Genomic DNA, 19,652 nt, shown 5'->3' on the forward strand with positions numbered 1-19,652 from the left:
ATTCCAAAACTTTACATTTGACACTGTTGGATCTTGAAGAGGTTCTAAGTAGAGCATAGGAACAGGAATGAGACAAGTTTAAGAGCACAGCATTTAAAAGCCAAAATCTTGGCAAAAATGTGATAATTTACTGTCAGGTATTCCCTCTCGCGGCACCATTAGTGCCAAGGTTGGACGCCGTTAGAACTTCTTAAAAGATCCTGAGGGTTATTGAACAAACAGGTCAAGTAGACCCAAAAAAAGTAACCGGCCATGTGTCATATGATCCGATAATCCACCTGTTGGCAAAGACACAGGATAATCCTAGGCACAAATTAACATTGTTACAGGTACTAAGTGCAGTCCAATAACCATCAGATGGCATCTGTGAAAGAATGGTTTTTAAGAACAAAACTTTTCTTCACAGGCCTTGATTCCTTCCAAAATTGCCCATTTGGGATTTGGAAGTTTTTAATTACAACTTAGATTTTAGAGTTCAGAGACAGCTACTTCCCCCTGGCCATCAGACTGCTGAATGCCAAATAAGCCCCTCTACCTTTACTTACATTATTATTATTTATTTAAATTATTTGGGCAATTTACTGTTCACGCTGCACTTTACATTATGTTGTTCATATTTGGTGTCTATTCTATGTATTTATTCTCCACATTATTATTATTATTAATATTATTTATTATTACTTATCTTCTTATGTGTCTGTTATTATATGGGAGCCAGGCAACGACATTTCGTTGGCAATTTCACTACTGTGTTTTTGTGCAATGACAATAAAGGGAGTCTATCTATCTATCTAGGGGTGTATTGCCTTTTGTTTTTTCTGCGCTAATGTCTTAAATTTTTGATCAGCTGATGAACAGCCTATTTAAGTTTATCGGTTGTTTGCAATGAATTACCGACTCAATTTTTTTTGTTCCACTTTCTTCTTTTTGCATTTTTACTCAGAACCTCCTTAAGATCCAGGAGTTCAAGATGTAAACTCTTGCAATTTTTCATTTGTTCTTTAATCAGAAGTGGCTATCGCCTGCAGCAACTCCTCCACTGGTTGTCATAGACTGCCACTTAATGGTCGTTCTTAGCAACTACATTGGTGCCACTTTTCATCCTTTACCACCAAGATGGTTGATGGAGGTAAATACCTGTTTTTGCTGGTGCTGGCGCTGGCTGTGGGGGCAATGTCTGGGGTCAGGACATACAGACTGACATTCCTGGGCAGATGTAAACTTCGAAGCACCGTCTGATGACAGAGTAAAAAACAATAGTGGGGTGTTATTGATGGTTTTAATTTTTCATATTGTCATGAACTTGAAATATCTATTGTATAAAAAAACACTACAGAAATCCTGCAGTTACAAAATTGTGTTTTGTAGTGAATCTAAATTGTCAAGTCTCTTTGCAACAGGAAAATCTGCTATTTTTCCTTAGTTATCATCTGTGTTGGATCTGTGCCTGTGCATTTTTGAGTTCACTTTAAGACATTTTTTTCTTTTTTTTAGTTAGATGAAATATATAAAAACAAAACTCTCACTGATGTACACCACTTTGTATTCAAATGTGGCCATTGTTAAAGTGCATCAGAAATTTGGTATGGAATGATATGGTGTTTCCTCACTAACGGGCACTAACTCACACTATCAGACACATCGCCACTCTTCCATCCTTTCAACTGCATTTTGGATACAGGAACACCAAGCTCTGTCTCGAGGATTTGCTTGATTTCACCTGTGGTTTAGAAGAAATCTTTCAATGCAAACATGTCTTCATGTGCAAGAAGACTCACAATGGACATAGCAATGTAGTATTCTGCTCACCGACTGTTGTGCCGTCCTCCAGTACCAGCTCAACAGTGCGTTGTCGGTACTCCACTTTGAATTCAAGCATCCGAGACTGGCGCTCTACAATATGTCGGGAGGAAGGGGAGCTTGGGCAAAACGTAGATGCTGAGGATGACAGCGGACTGGGAGATGAAAACAATGAGGAGCACGTAGGAACAGCGCCTTCGGCTGCTGTAGCTGTGTCGGCTGCTGTTGCGTCGGCTGCTACTGCGTCGGCTGATTCTGATTCTCTGTGCGGTCCGTACATGCTGGCCTGGCTCGCCTCACTGGAAAAGTTACTGTTGCAGAGGTGAAAAGATTAGCATTACATTTTTAATATACAATGTATGCACACTCTACATTAAGACAATAGACAATGTTTCGGGTGCAACGCTACAAAGAACCCACAGTACGGTTTGTACCTCGTTCTTTGGCCTACCATCCAGTTTTCAGTTTGGAGTTTAGTCTGTACAGTACAGATAAATAGATTATCAGTTTCTCAACCATTGCATCCCTAGTGGACTTTGGACGACAAAGCAGACAAACTGTGCCCGCTTAACACAGACAAATGTCAGCGAACTGAATGAATTGGTCCTCCAGCTGGAAATACATTTTCTTGGCCAAAAGATTATTTTCTTGTAAGCAAGGCATGCCTCGTAAAGAGGATACATACAAAAGGGAGAGTATTATGAAACAGGAGCACTTGTGTTGCAACCAACTGGCTCCACTTCAGGTTACTTCATCAGAGTTTGTGAACTGGCCAATAGCATGGCATCCTGGCAGTGCCAGCCACTTCGAAAATGTGCTGGCTGCTGCTCATGCTGCCAGTCAGCCTCTATTCAAGGCAACAAGTCCCATTAGAAAGACCGGCAATCATCTCATGGCCCAAGGGCCTGGACCACACTGCAGCAAAAAGCATGCACACAAAAGGTGTGAGTACAATACAACGATGCAACTGAGTGGGTTCACATGGGCTTTGTGCATTCATGAGTGTCAACTAACCGTAGAATGAGTGTGAAGGTACAAAAGAAGCTGTTTTATTCAGAAACTGTGCAGGCCGCCAAGCTTGGATGGAATGTCTCCTTCAAAAGCGTATCGTGTAGCAAGATAGAAACCATAGCCAGTTCATTTTAAAGTCATTGGGACATGCACGACATGATTAGTCCAAATATGGGCAAACTGCGGCACGTTAAACCGTTTTAATCCAGCCTGCTGAGCGTTTCCATGTTGTTGTTTTAAACCTACCCAGCAGCGACAGGAACTGCTGTACATTAAGAAAGTTTCCAGATGTTATTTTAACAAGGTTGGAGCAGACCGTAACTTATCTGTTTCAATAAAGAGACTTGATTGACAACCTCCTCCTCATCCTTTCACCGTCTGGACGTTGAAAATGGTTAATTGTAGAAGCACAAAGTCATTACCCTGCAGCATTGTAACTGTTAGCACAGTAGGGCTTATCATTAAAATAAGGCCAAACCCAATATGTTTATAATACACTGCTGATCAGTTACATTTTGCACTGTTGGATCTTAAGGAGAGTAGAGTTAAGTAAGTAGAGTTTCAAAATGCAAAAAGAAGAAATTGAAGTGAACCAAAAACTATTTTCAGTGGGCAATTCATTGAGTTTCTCCAGGAATGGGGTTTAAATGACAAGAAACAAGAACAAGTGTGTGTAACTACATAGTGGATTCTTATATACATATTGTGTTTTTATTGATTGACCCTACAGTGAGAATACATATTGTGTTTATTGATTGACCCTACAGTGAGAAGACACAATGGCACATGTTCACCTCATGTAACTTATTATTAGTCATGATTACCTCACATGCTCACTCTCTTAAAAATTGTGGAAATATGTCTCTAGTATCACTCCATGACAACACTGCTGTTGATGTTCAACTGTGCGGTCCTTTTAAAAGATGACAACAGTACATGGCCAAAGTGTGTCTTTCACGTCATCACATGCTTTCAGCATTAGGTTGTCTGATGTTTTTCTCTGCGACGCAGAGTGTGAGGAATCTTACCTTTGCAAGATGCCGTTCTCCTGTGGTATGACTCCATTGATGGCTGCCTGTGATGACAAATGTAGAGGAATTATAAACATTACTGATTCTTGTCACCATTGTAGGACATCTAATCTCCTAACAATGAAAATAAAAAATGCCATCCATATTGACCCAAATACAACCCTCAATATAATTTTTTCAAGACCCATTTTTGTCAAACTCAAGGACATTGTCAAAGACAAGGACATTTCCAAGGTGCACAAGTGTTGTTTGGTGACTCTGCTTCATTGTTCCTCATTTTAAAATTAACATTATAACTCTTCATCTGTTTGCTGACTTGCCCAACTTGTACAATCTGTGTGCATGGGAGTCCTAGAGTGATAGGAACTAGGCAGCTTGGGGAAAAGTCTTCTGGTGCCACCTACTGGTATGCATGTAGAAATCTTTAAACCCTAAACATAGCATGCCATCTATTTCCCACTTTCAATGGTGGGGGCCCGCAATACATATAAGCAATAATATATACTTTATTAGATTCTGGCAGTATGACAACCTTTGTCAAAACTATCACGGTTTCAGGGTATTAGAATTACAGGTCTAAATATGTTACTTGGAAATCTTTATTAAAAAAAGAGAAAAAAAAGTTCAGTCAAAATAGACAGACAAACAAAACTACACAATAGAACATGATAAAAGTGGACTATACTGTATGTATTGTAAATAAATTTAAAAAATAACTGAATTCCTCCTAAATAAATAATAAAAAGCAGTTTTCAATGTGGTCTACTGTGGGTAATCCTGCAACTCCAGTCAAAAGACACTAAATATTTAGATTAACATTAGTAATCGACCAACAACAGTGATCATACTGACGCTTTATTTATGAATTAGTTATGAATTTATGAACAGTGCAGTTGTCCCTAGCTTAGGCCACTGTTCCCACTCTATTGTGTTTTTTTCAAAAACTAATACATGATTGCTGTTTCATGGTTGGCTACGGCCACCAATAGTCCAACAAAATGTAAGCAATGTTAGCATATGTTACGCACTCTTGGCCTAAATTAAGCATTTAAAATGTTTTAAATGAACAAAAATACAAATATGCTTGATGAACTGTATTCCACACTGGCTAATAGGTCTCATGAGTAAGCCCAGACCAGTCTTCACGGCCAACAACAGGCTTTTATTACTTTAATAATTATTTAATGGTTTATTTTTCATTTGAATATGCATCAGATTACAATTGAGTGCATCACATGATCAGTTCACAGTTCTAGTTTATCTTCTAAAAGGCACAATAATTATACTCATCATCGTCATAATCACAAATAGAGCAACTTCTGTGGCCGTAATACCTAATTTGCGTAAATTCTATGATAGCGGTCAGATCTGCACCTAATTAACTGCAATAAATGAACAATTACCATATGCTCAACTTTCTTCTGTTGTGATCCAACGCTACATAAAAATTGTATTAAAATTAAATTAACTTGATCTTCTTGGAGTGGCTTGGGATGGCATTGGGTGGGGCATCAATGTAACAGTAGAGGAAACACTGCAATGTAAACCTGTCCTGCAGTAGACAAAGCTAGCTGCAAAACATGACAGCTAAACAGATCTAGCTCGCTCATTGAGCCTTTGTTTGTTGAAGAAACAATTGACTGGATTTGTCCCGAACACTGGCTGTACTCAAAAAAGGGGCAAGACAAAGCTAGTGGGGTGTTTGTTGGGATATGCTGTATGTCTGTATATAAAGCCTAATAAGGCTACTGAACTTGGTTGTCACGGGAACCCTGCAGGGACTTAAGTTTGAATGAGTGTCAATATTTACAGTACTCACATTTTCTGCAATTTTAGAAGCACATGTATTTTCAGACAACCTTTTCAACCTTCAACTTCTGAGCATGCACTGCACTTTGAAAGACCTGAAGGGGAAGCTGGTATTGAACCAGCAACATTGTTACCAGATGATGCTCTAATGCATTTAGTGTTTAAATGTTTTGGAAACCTCCAGTTCTGCTTCCTGTCTTTTCCTCAGTGGCACTGTCTCTAGACCAAACAACATGGCTGGCCTCACCACAGTTTGGTATACCTTTCCTTTCATTTTAACTGAAACTCTTCTATCACACATCCCGCCTGACACTTTTCTCCACCCGTTCCATCCTGCCTGCACATGCTTCTTCACCTCCTTTTCACAATCTCCATTGTTTTTCTTGCGTCAACTGTTTACATTCAGAGCATTCACAGGTGCAGTGTCAGCAGACTTGACTCTGTGGTGTCACTATCCTGCCCCGCTTTCAACTTGTGCCAGCCAACATCCCAATAAAAATACACGCTGAGCTAAGGCTTCTTTGTAGTTACCTTCACTAAAGCGGCTATGGTTTTGACTGAGTGGGTGTTAGAATGATTATACTTTTTAACATGTTGCTACACATTTTTTGCACAGTATGTCACAAAAGTGAGTACACTATAGTCACATTTTATTAGTGTATCTTCTCAAGGACTGTACTTTCTGCAGTGGCTATCGTCTAATCAATGTAACATTATTTAATAGTGAATAGTGTAAAATAACACATATGTCTGTGTATGCATATTCTAAATGTCTTGTCTGTATTTTCGTTAATTTTGCCACACACACACACAAACACACATAACCGCTCGAAAGGTTGGGATCACTTGCAAATTTCTTTGTTTTCCAAAGAAAAACATTTTCATGCAATTCAAAATTAAAATTAATCAGATGATTTTCAAAAAACAATCTACATTTTTGAGACATACTATCAACAACTGTCAGTCCTCTTGTCTATCTTTCAATAAATACAGTAAAAATGGGCATAGTTCAGCGAGTGTGACATGGTGATTAATTTGAAAACTGACTAATCTGCTTAAAAATGTTAAGCATTTGACAGCCCGACTAATCCATTATTATTTTTTATTATTTTTTAAGTCCACAGGGCAAAGCAGATGTTTACCAGAAAGGAGAAAAGAAAGTATGTTGAATTTAAAAGATTCAATGTACAATACGTACAATGAAAAGGTAAATTGTCTTTGTTAAACACTTTTTCTCAAAATATTACAGACCATGTATGGCTCCCTTGGAAGCCTGGCAAACTTCCATTTTGTTCCGGAAACTTGTAGCAGTTATCTCATTTGGTTGTTTTTTTTTTTGGGGGGGGGGGGGGGGGTTGTTGTGCTGCTATTACTTGCTCCTGTTAATTTCTTACTCCATCCAAAAGGATATACAAACTCAAATGGTTGTTCTGTTAGTCAAAACAATAAATTCTACAAATATCTGATGAACTTACCACTAAATCCCAGTTATTAAGCTCTAATAAGGTGATTGCCTCTGCAATGTTGTCAATTCCAGTGCAAAGCTGTAAACAGGAAAAAAATAGGACAATTAGTTTAAAAGTATGACACAATGCATGTTCAATTTGACAAGTGTTGCTCTGTTGGTTACTCACTACTCTGGAAGAAAATTATTGTTTAGAAGATATGATAAGATTGGAAGAAAAAAAACATGGTTCCAAGGACTTTATTATCCGACAAAAGCCAATATCAAGAATGATACAGTGTTCTACCTCCAGCACTATCGCATAATCCATGCAGTACTCATTTATTTACCAGTATGTATTAATTAAATAATGAACTGAAATTAATGCAACAGCATGTAACTATGTTCTATTTATAATGTGTGTTGAAATAGTGCCTCAAGGTGAAGTCTTTCATTTTTCCATTATTTCTCCAAACATACAAGCTTGTCAACAAAGTGTTTTATCTTCTTCCTGGCTCAAACACGATTTTAGAATTAACTTTTCTTCTTCTCAAGCTCATCTTGAGCGTCTCACATGTAGCAGTACGAGCTACGAATTCCCCCAGCTGGTGGGCTGTAGTAATTACAACAATTGCATCTTGATTTTTAAATGTTTAAAATTGTAAACTAATCCAAGGACCCGATTAATTATAGACAAGGGCCGCCAGTTGCCTATATGTCTGGTCTATAGTGTCTGATTTAGAGTACAAACTGGGAAATTAAGACATATTAAAACATTAACAGCATCACAAACTCTACAAAATTTGGAGACCCTATCAGCGTTGTGAACGTTAATCAAAGCGAGTTCTGATGTATTACTACTGAACTATACTTAATTTGAGTCTTTGTGCTATTATGATTACTAAGTCTTACTTCAAAGTGATTTACTTCACACAGTGTTTACACGGTAAGATCGTCATATCAGTGAAGTGGAGAAATGTAATCCGTTATCAAGATATCCTCTTTCAAACCACTACATGTCGTTTAAACTAGCAAATACAGATTTCTAAATAAACTGGATTGGTAAAGTGTTTCTATGAGGACATTTGCTCGACTGTTGTTGACAAGAGAGACAGCTCCATGCTAATAACTGCCATCCGTTAGCAAGCTGTCAGTTTATTAGCTCACTATGCTAGCAACAGAAAGCAAAACTGGGCCTGGGTCTGCTGTTTATGAAGCCACTTGGCTCCAATGTTGACATATTGACAACAACCAACAGTTGCAAGCAACCATTAAGTTACATACAAGAGACACACCTGAAAGTCCGCCAGAATCATCTCTCTGTCCATGTTGCTGTCGCCGCTGTCGGAGGCCATGGCAATGACTGGCTAAAAGCAACGCTGCTTCTACGGGCTCTCGTCGCTTGCTCGCTTCACAGGAGGATACTAAAGAGGACTGAAATGCTTCACATAGAATTGACAACCCTTTGGAGGCTTGCGAACGGAAGATATTTAAGTTTATTCGGGATTTAGCTGCTTCAGGCAGTCATTCTACAAAGTAGCGTTACTGTTCGACGCTTTACGGCAGCTGACGTAAAGTATTGAAAAATGCTGCAACATAGCAGAGGACGTAGTATCATGCACTTTTAGTGTATTGTAGTATTGTATTGTAGTATGAATAACGTTTGAAAAATAGAATATTGTAATAATATACAAGAAAATAATGAACAGTCATCACCAGCATCATATACATCATCACGTATTATTGTTCTCGCATTTCAATAATACTTTTGATTCAGACATAATTGTTGAAAAGCATTCGATTTTCTACAGTATATAATAGTATAAATAATAATAAATTTAAAAATAAATGAATACATTCAATTAAAAAAAACATTGTTTAGTAATTATCTCTTACTATTTTAATCAAACGTGACATTATTGAAAATGAATATTTCTGATTTACAACAGAGTAAGGTATATGAATAAATATATAAATAGATTAACAATGTGGAACGTAGTTATGACAGTTATGAATTTCAACCGGGAGGGGCAACATTAGTGTCAAGTTGGCCATTTCCTGTCCTATGCCCCAACACTACATAACTTTTTTGGAGACAAATGGGACCACTGCAAAGGTAGCTACAATAGTTATACATTTTCTCCAGTTGGTAGCGCCATTGGAGTCGATATCAACATGTAGTCATGATCAGACTCTGACCTTTAACCCTCATATCAGTTGTGAAGGAGATCTGAGCATCTACAGTGAAGCAGTTACATGGTTAACAGCGAGGAGCAGACAAGCAATCAAGTTCCACCCACCACATGTGATCAAACGTCATGCTTCGCATCATCAGTCTGTTTAATGCTGCATGTATAAATGTGAAAATGGCGGTGTGGTTCAGATGGTAGAATGGTCATCTCCCAACCTGAAGGTTACAGGTTTGATCATGTCCAACTATCCTTGGGCAAGATACTGAACCCGTCCAGTCCCAGTCGCTTATGATGCTGTCATGAGTAGGTAAAGGTGCTAACAGTGTCAAAGCGCTTTGAGTACCACAGAGGTGGAAATTCGCTATGCCGTTTAGGAGTGGGAACGTGTATGAGACATGTGTTGTGGGGTCAATCCCTGCTGCTGCAGCACAGCTGTTACAAATTGAGGACACAACGTACGGATCGCTTCAGGGTGTCATCAACATCATACACTCCAATTATTATATCAGGCCTTCAAAGATACAAAGAAAGTTAGGCAAGCCAGGACAGGGCAGGGACGTGCATCAGACCAAAACAGTACAAGTGGCAAAGCATGAAAAACCATACACAAGTCACACTATACACAAGGCCTCATTAACAATAGGTTGCAGATGTACAGCAGGTGAGTGGCAGGTGGCTCACCCAGCAAACACAAAAAAGTCACTGTAACACAAAGAAAAAAGTAGCAGCAAGACAAACAAGCAGGAACATGACGGATAGCTCCAATGAGGCTTGCATGGCTGCATGAGACGTTTGCAAATCAGAGAAGGAGACTCAGTAATGGGCTCCTCTCTCTGTGTTGCAGAACAGTTTGGACTCTTAGGAAAAAACAATCAGACTGCACTTCCGGAATAACAAACAAAAAACAGACTGTGTACATATATTTATACTGTTTATTCTGTATATTTTGTATTTTTTTGTATTTTTAATACATGTGTCTGCACCTACTTCACCAAAACAAATTCCTAGTATGTGTTTGATCATACCTGGCAATAAACCCTTTTCTGATTCTGATTCTGAACAGAAAAGTTTGTGAGACCCTTCAATCCTGATGCTACAAGGCTGCAACAACTCCTACAGAGTTTATTAATAACATAGTATGGCTGGCATTGAAGTACTGAACTGGGTATTTGGTGTATATTATTTATGAGTAAAGTTTGTATTTTGTAATGTCTTATTCTTTCACTGAATCTTTCATGCACCTTTCAATGGATGCTTTTTTTGCTATCTTGATGGTAGCATACTCCATTGCCTTTAATAAGTCAGTACTGCACGTGACCACTAGAGGGAAGCAGACTGCAAGAAACGCGAAGGCACTTGTTTCTCTGCCCGACACTGAAAAAATCAAAGACGATACAAAAAAGGAAAGCCTTGGCTGGTTAAAAAGGATGTGACAAGGACAACCCACCTCTAGCCAAACAGACATTTTATACCGTTCGTCACGGCATTGCGTCGGGCAAGCACCGGGCTGTGTTTCTTTTAGAGGAAGCACCCGCCTCCTTGTTCTGAAGCGTATCATCCAATCATGACAAATCTTTTATGGGAGGTAAATGAGGAAAAAAACGTTCGCCCTGCATAGCTGTTGGGTCGACAGAGACATAATCCTCCATTGTCTGAGCCCGCAAATGAACTCATTTGTGATAGTAGATGACATTATTTGGGCATTAGTATTAGGTTCGACGTGAGGGTGGTTTATTATCTCATCTTCGTGTGAGACGTTTGTACCGCAAACTTCTGTCTCTTTTTTGCAGCAGCAGCAACTTTTTTGAAAACGAGCGGGAAATGACCGTAAGTGGCGTCACTTTTTTTCAACTACATCATCGCAGCCATTTTTATTATAATACTTTTTTATAATCCTTATTTTTTTCAGATGTATTTTTTCGATTATTCGATGTTTAGACCTCAATTTTTATTCCCTAGTTTGAATCGACCTGTTATTATGGTGATTCATAAAGATCAAGGGTAATCTTAAGTGTGCATATTTAAAACAAGCACACGCATCCGCAGCCTATATGTGGGCATATAGGCTGAATATACCTGTTGCTAATGTTGTTACTAATGTTATTATACTGTACCGAAGTACACTTATACAGTTGTAATAGTTTCACTCACGTTTATAGGGGAAAAGTAACAATATATACTTGTTTTTATTTCATTTCACCGTTATTTTACCAGGTAAGATCAATCTAGAACAGCTTCTCATTTACAGTGATGACATGGCAAGAGGCCCGAGTAAAGAGTAAAAACAAAACATATACAGGAATCCATAATGTAACCATAAAATACTGTAACAAAAACACATCAATGTGCTGCTAAGCCACTTAACTTGTAATGTTATTATGACACCAAACTATTGAACATTAAGTGACGCATTTATGGATCCTTACTGATAAGCCAGTTAGGTTGTGCTCCCATTGTCCATCGACCTATCATTATGCAGCATTTTTGCATAAAACAGCCATGATAGGTCAAATATACTTTAGGGGCGGAGTCCTACTTTACCAATGTTGGCCATTTCATTCTTTTTACGTGAAGACAGCCCAATCCTTGTCCTCTTGTTTGCTGCAGTTTTTAACATTTTATTTAGCCTTTTAAACAATGGCTGGCATTTTTTCACCAGCCGACCGCCTCTGCAATGCCTCTGCTCAAGGAAATTTACCAGAGGTTTTGCGCTTGCTGGAAAATGAATCAGCAGTTAATGGAAGGAATACTTTTAAAAGAACTGCATTACAGGTTAGTAGTGATATTCAAATGTGTTTATCATATAACAGCACACTGTCACTTTCTTTGTATTACTTAAGATAAACAAACATGTATACTGTACATATATTTAAGGTTATTTAAGACTTGACTGTAAACTTTAGACTTAGCTAAACATATATTTGTATATATGTGAGTGTAATGTATTAAAGACAGTTCAGCTAAAGTGTAAATCAAGTACAAATAAAGAAGATGAGGAAGCAAGGTGGTCGATGTTTGGTGAGGAAATGGTGGCCTTGCACAATAAAGGCCTGTCTCTCCCTTTCCCTGAATGCATTATAGCCAGCGAGCTAGCTAATATTCCAAATACAACAAATATTATAATTATTATTAGGGCTGCAACTAACGATTGTTTTCTCACTCGATTCATGTTGTTCAGCTTGTTGTTTGGATTAAGTGAGTAATCAGTTAGGCCTTAATGTGAACCAAACACAAATAGTTAGTGGTTTGGTCCGCAACATGTCAGAAAAGAGGCAAAAATGTCAAAAAGTCAAAGATGATGTTTGTGAATAGCTTGTTTGAAAACACAAAGATAATAGGTCTGCGTTCATAGCTAACAAAGAGGGGTCACAAATATCACACCGAGGATATTTACATTTCTTAATTAAAAATAGCAATAAATAGTTGTAAATTAATTGAATAATCGATTAATCATCAATTTAGGAATTAATTGTTGCAGCTGTAATTATCGTAGATCATAGGGGATATTTTGGGTTTTGCACACTTTTTTGCTATTCGGTCTTTTAAATGGAATGTTTTGTTGATGTTATTTTATTATGGCTGCTTCATTGTAGACCTAATGAGTTATGATGTATAGTATATTGTCTCACCCTTTCATAGGTGGTCAAGCTGGGCAGCACTGCGGTCGTCGAGGCCCTGCTGTCGGCTGGAGCTGACCCCAACCTCCGCGACCCTGTCCTCGGCGTCACGGTCACCCACGACGCCGCGCGCGAAGGCTTCCTGGACACGGTGTTGGTGTTACTAGCCCACGGGGCGGACGTCAACCTCGCGGACGAGCGTGGAAACCTCCCGCTGCACCTCGCCGCCAAGGCGGGCCACGCAGAACTGGTCCGGGTCCTCACGGCGGTCACCTCGGAGCCCATGAAGGTGAACTGTGACGGTCATACAGCCGCACAGTTGGCGCTCCTCCACCGGTGATCCACCGCTACCTGCGGTCAGGTGTGTGGCTTTTCTGTAAATGGCATGTTCAAAATATACATTTTCATTCAAAACACGAACACTATATTACATTGCACAAACAAAAATGACCGTAAAGATTCCGCAAAGATTACCCAGTACTACAAAAGTAACAGGAGATGGTCTTAAAAAAAGGGCGTAGCCTTAAGACGTCAATGGCGTTTATATAATTAAATCACTGCTTATTGTTTTTTTTCTTCTTTATAATAATTTCAGTCTGTTTAATACAGAATGAAGGACCACAATGGTAATTAATGAATCAACAAATGTCAATGTTATTGTTTTCCATCATGCCCATTAGTCCTAATAAATTTGATCCGTATGTATTATCTACTGATAATAATCATACAGCCGATGCTCCATAAGGAAGTCAAAATAAATTCAATGATATTACCATTTTAAATTATTTAATTCTGTCACATTTGTGTGAGGTTGTAGTCAGTTCATTCTTTCATACATTTAATTATTAAGTAGGGCTACAGTAAATGTGTTCCAGTAAGTTATACTGAGATCATGATGAGTAATTATTGGAGGAAAATCACACAATATCATAGTGTGTTACTAAGAAGTCTTTGTGTGGTTTAGACATAAGCATTTTCACTCTGACTTAGGTGTAATATCGTTACAATGATGACGTAATGCAAAGAGAAGACGATGAAGAAGGGTCAGGGAGTCTGGGGGAGGGGCGGGGTAAGGAAGGCGGAAGTGGGTAGGACATGCTAATTTCTTTGTGTTCAACTTCTCCGTTTTGCATGCTGCCAAGTGTCCTTCTTTCCCAAAGAGTTTCAGCGCTAAAATTATCTTTAATATTTATTCAAACATCTCTGACAACAAGCACTCTTGATTCTATACTGGACCTCCGTTTAGCTTGATGTAGATTTGACCCTTGGTGCTCCAACTGCTTTGTATCTTTCCCTGCTTCCTCATGTCTCGTGCTGTCTCGGTGACGTCAGCATTACGTTTTGCCAGATGCTCATTCGTGTTAAGCCTCGTTAAGATTGTTCAAGGCGTGTATTAATAAGAATAATTCAAAATCTGGAACTGTTTTTTTTTTTAATTCGAGGTGTCATCTTTCTCCTCATCCGACTGACCATACTTCTGATGTATTTCCAGGGTCAGTATAATTTCCTTTTGTATTTGGCATTGTTGCTATGAAACCGCTTTGAACTCAGCAGTTAGCTAGCAGCTAGCTTGTACTTCTTGCCTATCTGAGTTAATGTTGAGGGAGTTAGCAAGCAGTTCTGATCTACTGGCCAGAAAAGCACTGCATAAGTCTGCATATTCATTTAATACCATCATCAAAGAGAAAGTTTTGATTAACCATCCATCCATCCATTCATTCCAATGTACCAAAATACATACAACCAACATTTAAGCCTCTTTTTTGGGGGAATCCCCACTCTCTCATCCAGGCATGTACACACAGGTTGCATTCCAATAGACATGATATAACACCAATATAGTCACCATTACACTCCTATTATTCATTGTTTAAACCTGGATTGCACAACTATTATGCTACAGGGACTCTAGATGGATGCTAGCAAGCTTACCAGTTAGCTAGGGAAGAAGGACAAAGTAAGCAGCTATGCAAACTTAGCACTTTCAACAATTCAGACTCAAAACCAACACCACAAACGCACATCAAGAAGTAGACTGAATGGTCTGAGAAAAGTCATAAATTTACAACAAAAAAGTTGTAATATCACAGGAATAAAGTCGTACATTTATGAGAAAAATGTTGTAAAACTATGAGAAAAAACTCGTAATATTATGAGAATAAAGTTGCACATTTATGACAAAGTAGTAGATTTACACAAATGAAGTCGTACATTTGCAAGAAAAAAGTTGTAGATTTATACAAATAAAGTTGTACATTTACAAGAAAAAACTTGTACATTTATGAAAATAAAGTTGTAAAGCTAAGAGAAAAAAGTCGTAATATTATGAGAATAAAGTCGGACATTTATGACAAAAAGTCGTAATATTATGAGAATAAAGTCGTGCATTTATGACAAAAAGTCATAATATTATGAGAAAAAAGTTGTACATTTATGACAAAAAGTTGTAGATTTACACAAATCAAGTCGTACATTTACAAGAAAAAAGTCATACATTATACAAATAGTCGTACATTTACGAAAATAAAGTTGTAAACCTACGAGAAAAAAGTCATAATATTATGAGAATAAAGTCATACATTTATGAGAAAAAGGCGCAGATCGACAAGAATAAAGTTGTACATTTACGAAAATAAAGTTATAAAGTTACAAAAAAGTTGTAATATTACGAGAATAAAAGAGAAAATTTAAGAGAAAAAAAGTTGTAAATTTACAAGAAAAAACTCAGAATTTTACAAGAATAAAGTCATACATTTACAAGAAAAAAGTCGTACATTTACGAAAATAAAGTTGTAAACCTACGAGAAAAAAGTCATATTATGAGAATAAAGTCATACATTTGAGAAAAAAGGCGCAGATCTACAAGAATAAAGTCGTACATTTACGAAAATAAAGTTGTAAAGTTACAAAAAAGTTGTAATATTACGAGAATAAAAGAGAAAAAGAGAAAACTTAAGAGAAAAAAGTTGTAAATTTATGAGAATAAAGTCATATACATTTCCAAGAATAAAGTTGTAATATTACGTGTCATTGTGTCATATGTGTCAGAGGGGAAACATGGAGTGAGGTTATTACCCAGGTGGAGTATAACGTATCCTGGGGACTTTTTCATGAATGAGGGAAGGTTGGAGTGTGAGGTCGACAGACACATTTGGCGGAGCGTCTGCAGTAATGCGGTTGCTGTACCGTTCCCATAGTACCGAAAGAACAAGATTGCAGAGACAAGCGGTTGAAATTAGTTTCCTCCGTAGGGTAGCTGGACTCACCTTAAGAGATACGGTGAAGAGCTTAGTCATCTGGGAAGGGTTCAGAGTAGAGCCGCTGCTCCTTTACATTAGTCCGAATGCTTCCCGGATGCCTCCCTGGTGAGGTTTTTCCAAGGTGGGAGAAGGCCCCGAGGCAGACCTAGGACATGCTGGAAGAATTATGTCTCATAGATATGGAATGCCTTGGTGTCCTACAGTGGAACTGAAAGAGGTGGCCGGAATAGTCTCCTGAGACTACTGCCCCCACGACCCAAACAAGTGGAAAGAAATGGAATGTGAAAAAAAAACTTCCAAGGTGTCAGCGCCTCACCAACCATGAACTTCACCTTATGTCAAAATGCATATTTACTGAAGAATGCATTTTTAAAAATGTGTGTCATTATGGAAACAATGGCCGTTTTGTGTGCCATTACCACACCAAAACCGAAACTGAACTATTTATTTTCAACTCTCATATCCTCCTGTGACACTTGTGCAATTAATTTTATCTCTGTGGTGGAGAAATTAAAATCATCACCAGAGAAATATCAGAGCTTTGAAGAATGACCTTGAAATCTGACATTTTGGAATCCTTGAGTGTTTTGTGCCAAGATGATATACTTAGACTCTAGGCCAGGGGGGCTGACACTTATTCGGGGGGTGGTAGACAGATGATTGGGTGATGAAGGAGGGAGATGATAGGGGAACAACAAGAGGATTGGGGAGGGGGAAAAAGACAATTCCAAACTAAGCTCCTACAGAGGACTACAGTGCGGGACTGTTAGCATACATTCGCACAAGTAAGCACATTTATACACAACATGAACATAAGACTAGCACCAAGGAAGGGGAAAGGACATGGTGGTGATCCATATGCAGATTAACTAGATAATGATCTATACCGCTTACTATTAAACACTATACTAAATATGATAATTAGTTTTTTACTTTCACGTTTACAAGCAGTCAAAGCCGTTGATATAATTTATCCATCCATTTTCTACCGCTAATCCTCACAAGGGTTGCAGGTATGCAGGAGCCTATCCCAGCTGTCTTTGGGCGAGAGGCGGGGTACACACTGGAATGGTCGCCAGCCAATCACAGGGCACATATAGACAAACAACCATTCACACTCACATTCATACCTATGGACAATTTGGAGTTGCCAATTAACCTAGCATGTTTTTGGAATTACAAAATGTGAAAATTATATTACCATAAAGAAAAGTCAAAACATTACTGGAATAAAGTAAATTATGAGGAAAATTTACAAGAAAAAGTTGAAATACATGGAAATTTAAAAAAAGAAGTTGTAATGGAAAAAAACAGAAATTTTACAAGCATAAAATAAAAATATTAAGAGAAACAAATCATATCCTATGACGTGGAAAAACGTTTCACTTAAACAAATAAACTTGTAATATTATGAGGAAAAATAATATCATTTTAGTAGCATAGACTTGAAATGCTAAAAAATATACATCCTTTTTAAAAAGTCATATGAGAAACAAAAAGAATAAAGTTGTTTTTGGAGAACTAGGTTATGGAAAATGTTTTAATATTATGGGAATAATGTCATAATATATATATATATATATATATATATTTGTTTGTATGTATGTATATGCATATATAGTATAATATATATATATAAAACGTAATAATATAAGGTATGTATATTTATAACTTAATTTGCACATCATTTTTCAATATGTGGCCCTCCTTGCACACAAGAACCATTCCATTTTTAAATGACTTTCTACTGTTATGAATGTTTCCAATCAAACGTTTTGAGAAAGCGTGTCGGTTGCATTATAATAACGACATCAAAATGTATTTCAACGTTGGCTTCTCTAGGCTGATATGCATGGCCACAAATGACAATGATTTGGGATTCTCGGGCACTAAAGGCCACCGAAGAGTATTAATGGCTACGTCTCTACACACTTCTTCACATTCATGTCATTGAAATGCATTGTGTTACGTGCCGATCTGTATATGGGCTAGAAAACACGTATTACCTTTGGTTTGCATCAAGCACAGGAATATCCATTGCGCATGTCACAACATTTTGAAGCTCGGTTTGCAAAGCGCACGTGTTTTAAACTGCTGTCAAATAGGTATTACGGTAATATTCGCTTTATTAGTGTGGTTGTATTTCGCAGTGCATCGGCCTCTGTTGTATTTTGGCCCTGGAAGTCTCTCGGTGTGATACTGCAAGGCGCGAAAAGTTTTGTGAAATGAATACATCTTAAATGTCGTTATTCTGTGTAACTGTTCGTTTATACTGTCTATTCTAGCATTTATATTCGTTTTTTTCAGAAAGAGAAGTTATTAAAAAAGTCAAGTTGATGAAGCAGCCTTGTATTGGTCAGGTTAGTATGACTTGAACACCATGTTTAAATTGTATATATTTTTTGAACAGATTATGCTTCATGTAAAGCCTGAAAAAATTCATTATTATTATATGTGGGGGTTTAATGACGTTTGCTGTAAGTACTTTAAACGCAACACTTACCGCGTGGTGCCTTTTCTGAATGCGGACCGAAGCTCCTGGTGGGAGTCATGAAAATATCCTACAGGCCTCAAGTAAACCAAGTGGGCGGAGTCAGCTTTATATGGCATACAGCTCAAGCTGTGATTGGATGAATGCGAGTGACGTACGTCAAACCCCCCCAGGATGGCTTTCACTCCATTCAGGAAGTATTAGTATTAGTATTCGTGTTATGAATGGGATGAAAGTATCTTTACTTAAACATATCCATTGTAATTCTTTGTAATTGTAGTTTTGTTACCCCAAAAGAATACATGTGCAGTAATTCATAATGCATAATTTCGCTGACCTTTCTCATTGACCTCTGACCTTTCCCTTTCCACAGAATACTGATGAAGACGTCATGTGGATCATCGCACCCCAGTCTTTTTGCTTGTTTCCACATTTATCTTCAACTGAAAACATGCCTGTATATTACATGGAGTTATGGGGGATTTCATAATACATGGGGCATAAATAACAGCAAAATATTGAAGGGAGTATTTGAATTTTTATCTGTAAGTGTTTTAGTTTTTTTTGTACTGGTACTGGTGGTGTGCAGTCAGGGGAGGCAGATGAGGCTTTACCTCAAAATGCTAAAAATTTAAAAATGAATCATGATAACATACAATAAATATAGATAGTCAATTGAACTGTATTATAAATGCATTTTCTCTATGATTCAAATCTTTTTGGATATTTTTGTAAGAAAAAATTGCTGAACTTTATGTTTCCTGATCAGCTACAGGACAGAAACCTAAGATGCGGCTGTCACGGCCGTCTCATCTCGGCTTATTGGTTTTGGTTTGTCTTAATATAATGTTGCAGAAACTTTTATTATACACCATGACTTTGTATAGCCTGTATAGTGGCTTTAATTGAAATGTGACAGCATTATTCTTGTTAAGTGGACAATAAATACAAGGCCATGTTGAGGTGCTTGCAGTACTCGCTTCATCCTGAGGACATG

The 19,652-nt window shown here is 37.8% G+C and overlaps 2 protein-coding genes across 4 annotated transcripts in view; one reads left to right on the forward strand and one right to left on the reverse strand.

Moving 5' to 3' along the window:
- Positions 1–8,679, reverse strand: part of faf1 (Fas (TNFRSF6) associated factor 1) — a 64,290-nt gene extending 55,611 nt beyond the window's left edge. The window contains exons 1-6 of the mRNA XM_058072940.2: positions 8,391–8,679; positions 7,127–7,195; positions 3,840–3,886; positions 1,810–2,111; positions 1,629–1,720; positions 1,138–1,235 (exon numbers count right to left, since the gene is read on the reverse strand). Of these exons, the coding sequence (XP_057928923.2) occupies positions 1,138–1,235; positions 1,629–1,720; positions 1,810–2,111; positions 3,840–3,886; positions 7,127–7,195; positions 8,391–8,450 (668 nt within the window). The 5' untranslated portion in view covers positions 8,451–8,679. The remainder of the gene's footprint in view (positions 1–1,137; positions 1,236–1,628; positions 1,721–1,809; positions 2,112–3,839; positions 3,887–7,126; positions 7,196–8,390) is intronic.
- cdkn2c (cyclin-dependent kinase inhibitor 2C (p18, inhibits CDK4)) overlaps positions 1–13,313 on the forward strand; it is a 77,289-nt gene extending 63,976 nt beyond the window's left edge. Inside the window, exons 1-2 of one of the 3 annotated variants that reach the window (XM_078790034.1) lie at positions 10,924–11,114; positions 12,927–13,313. In XM_078790034.1, the coding sequence (XP_078646160.1) occupies positions 11,109–11,114; positions 12,927–13,244 (324 nt within the window). In that variant the 5' untranslated portion in view covers positions 10,924–11,108 and the 3' untranslated portion in view covers positions 13,245–13,313. Of the gene's footprint in view, positions 1–10,923; positions 11,115–11,896; positions 12,060–12,926 lie in introns of those variants that run through there. The other 2 variants (XM_078790032.1, XM_078790033.1) reach the window with 2 other exon arrangements.
- Positions 13,314–19,652: the final 6,339 nt, after the last annotated feature.

This window comes from Doryrhamphus excisus, linkage group LG4 (assembly GCF_037039965.1).
Source record: "Doryrhamphus excisus strain RoL-2023G ecotype Guam linkage group LG4, RoL_Dexc_Guam_v1.1, whole genome shotgun sequence".
NCBI classification, from domain to species: domain Eukaryota; kingdom Metazoa; phylum Chordata; class Actinopteri; order Syngnathiformes; family Syngnathidae; genus Doryrhamphus; species Doryrhamphus excisus.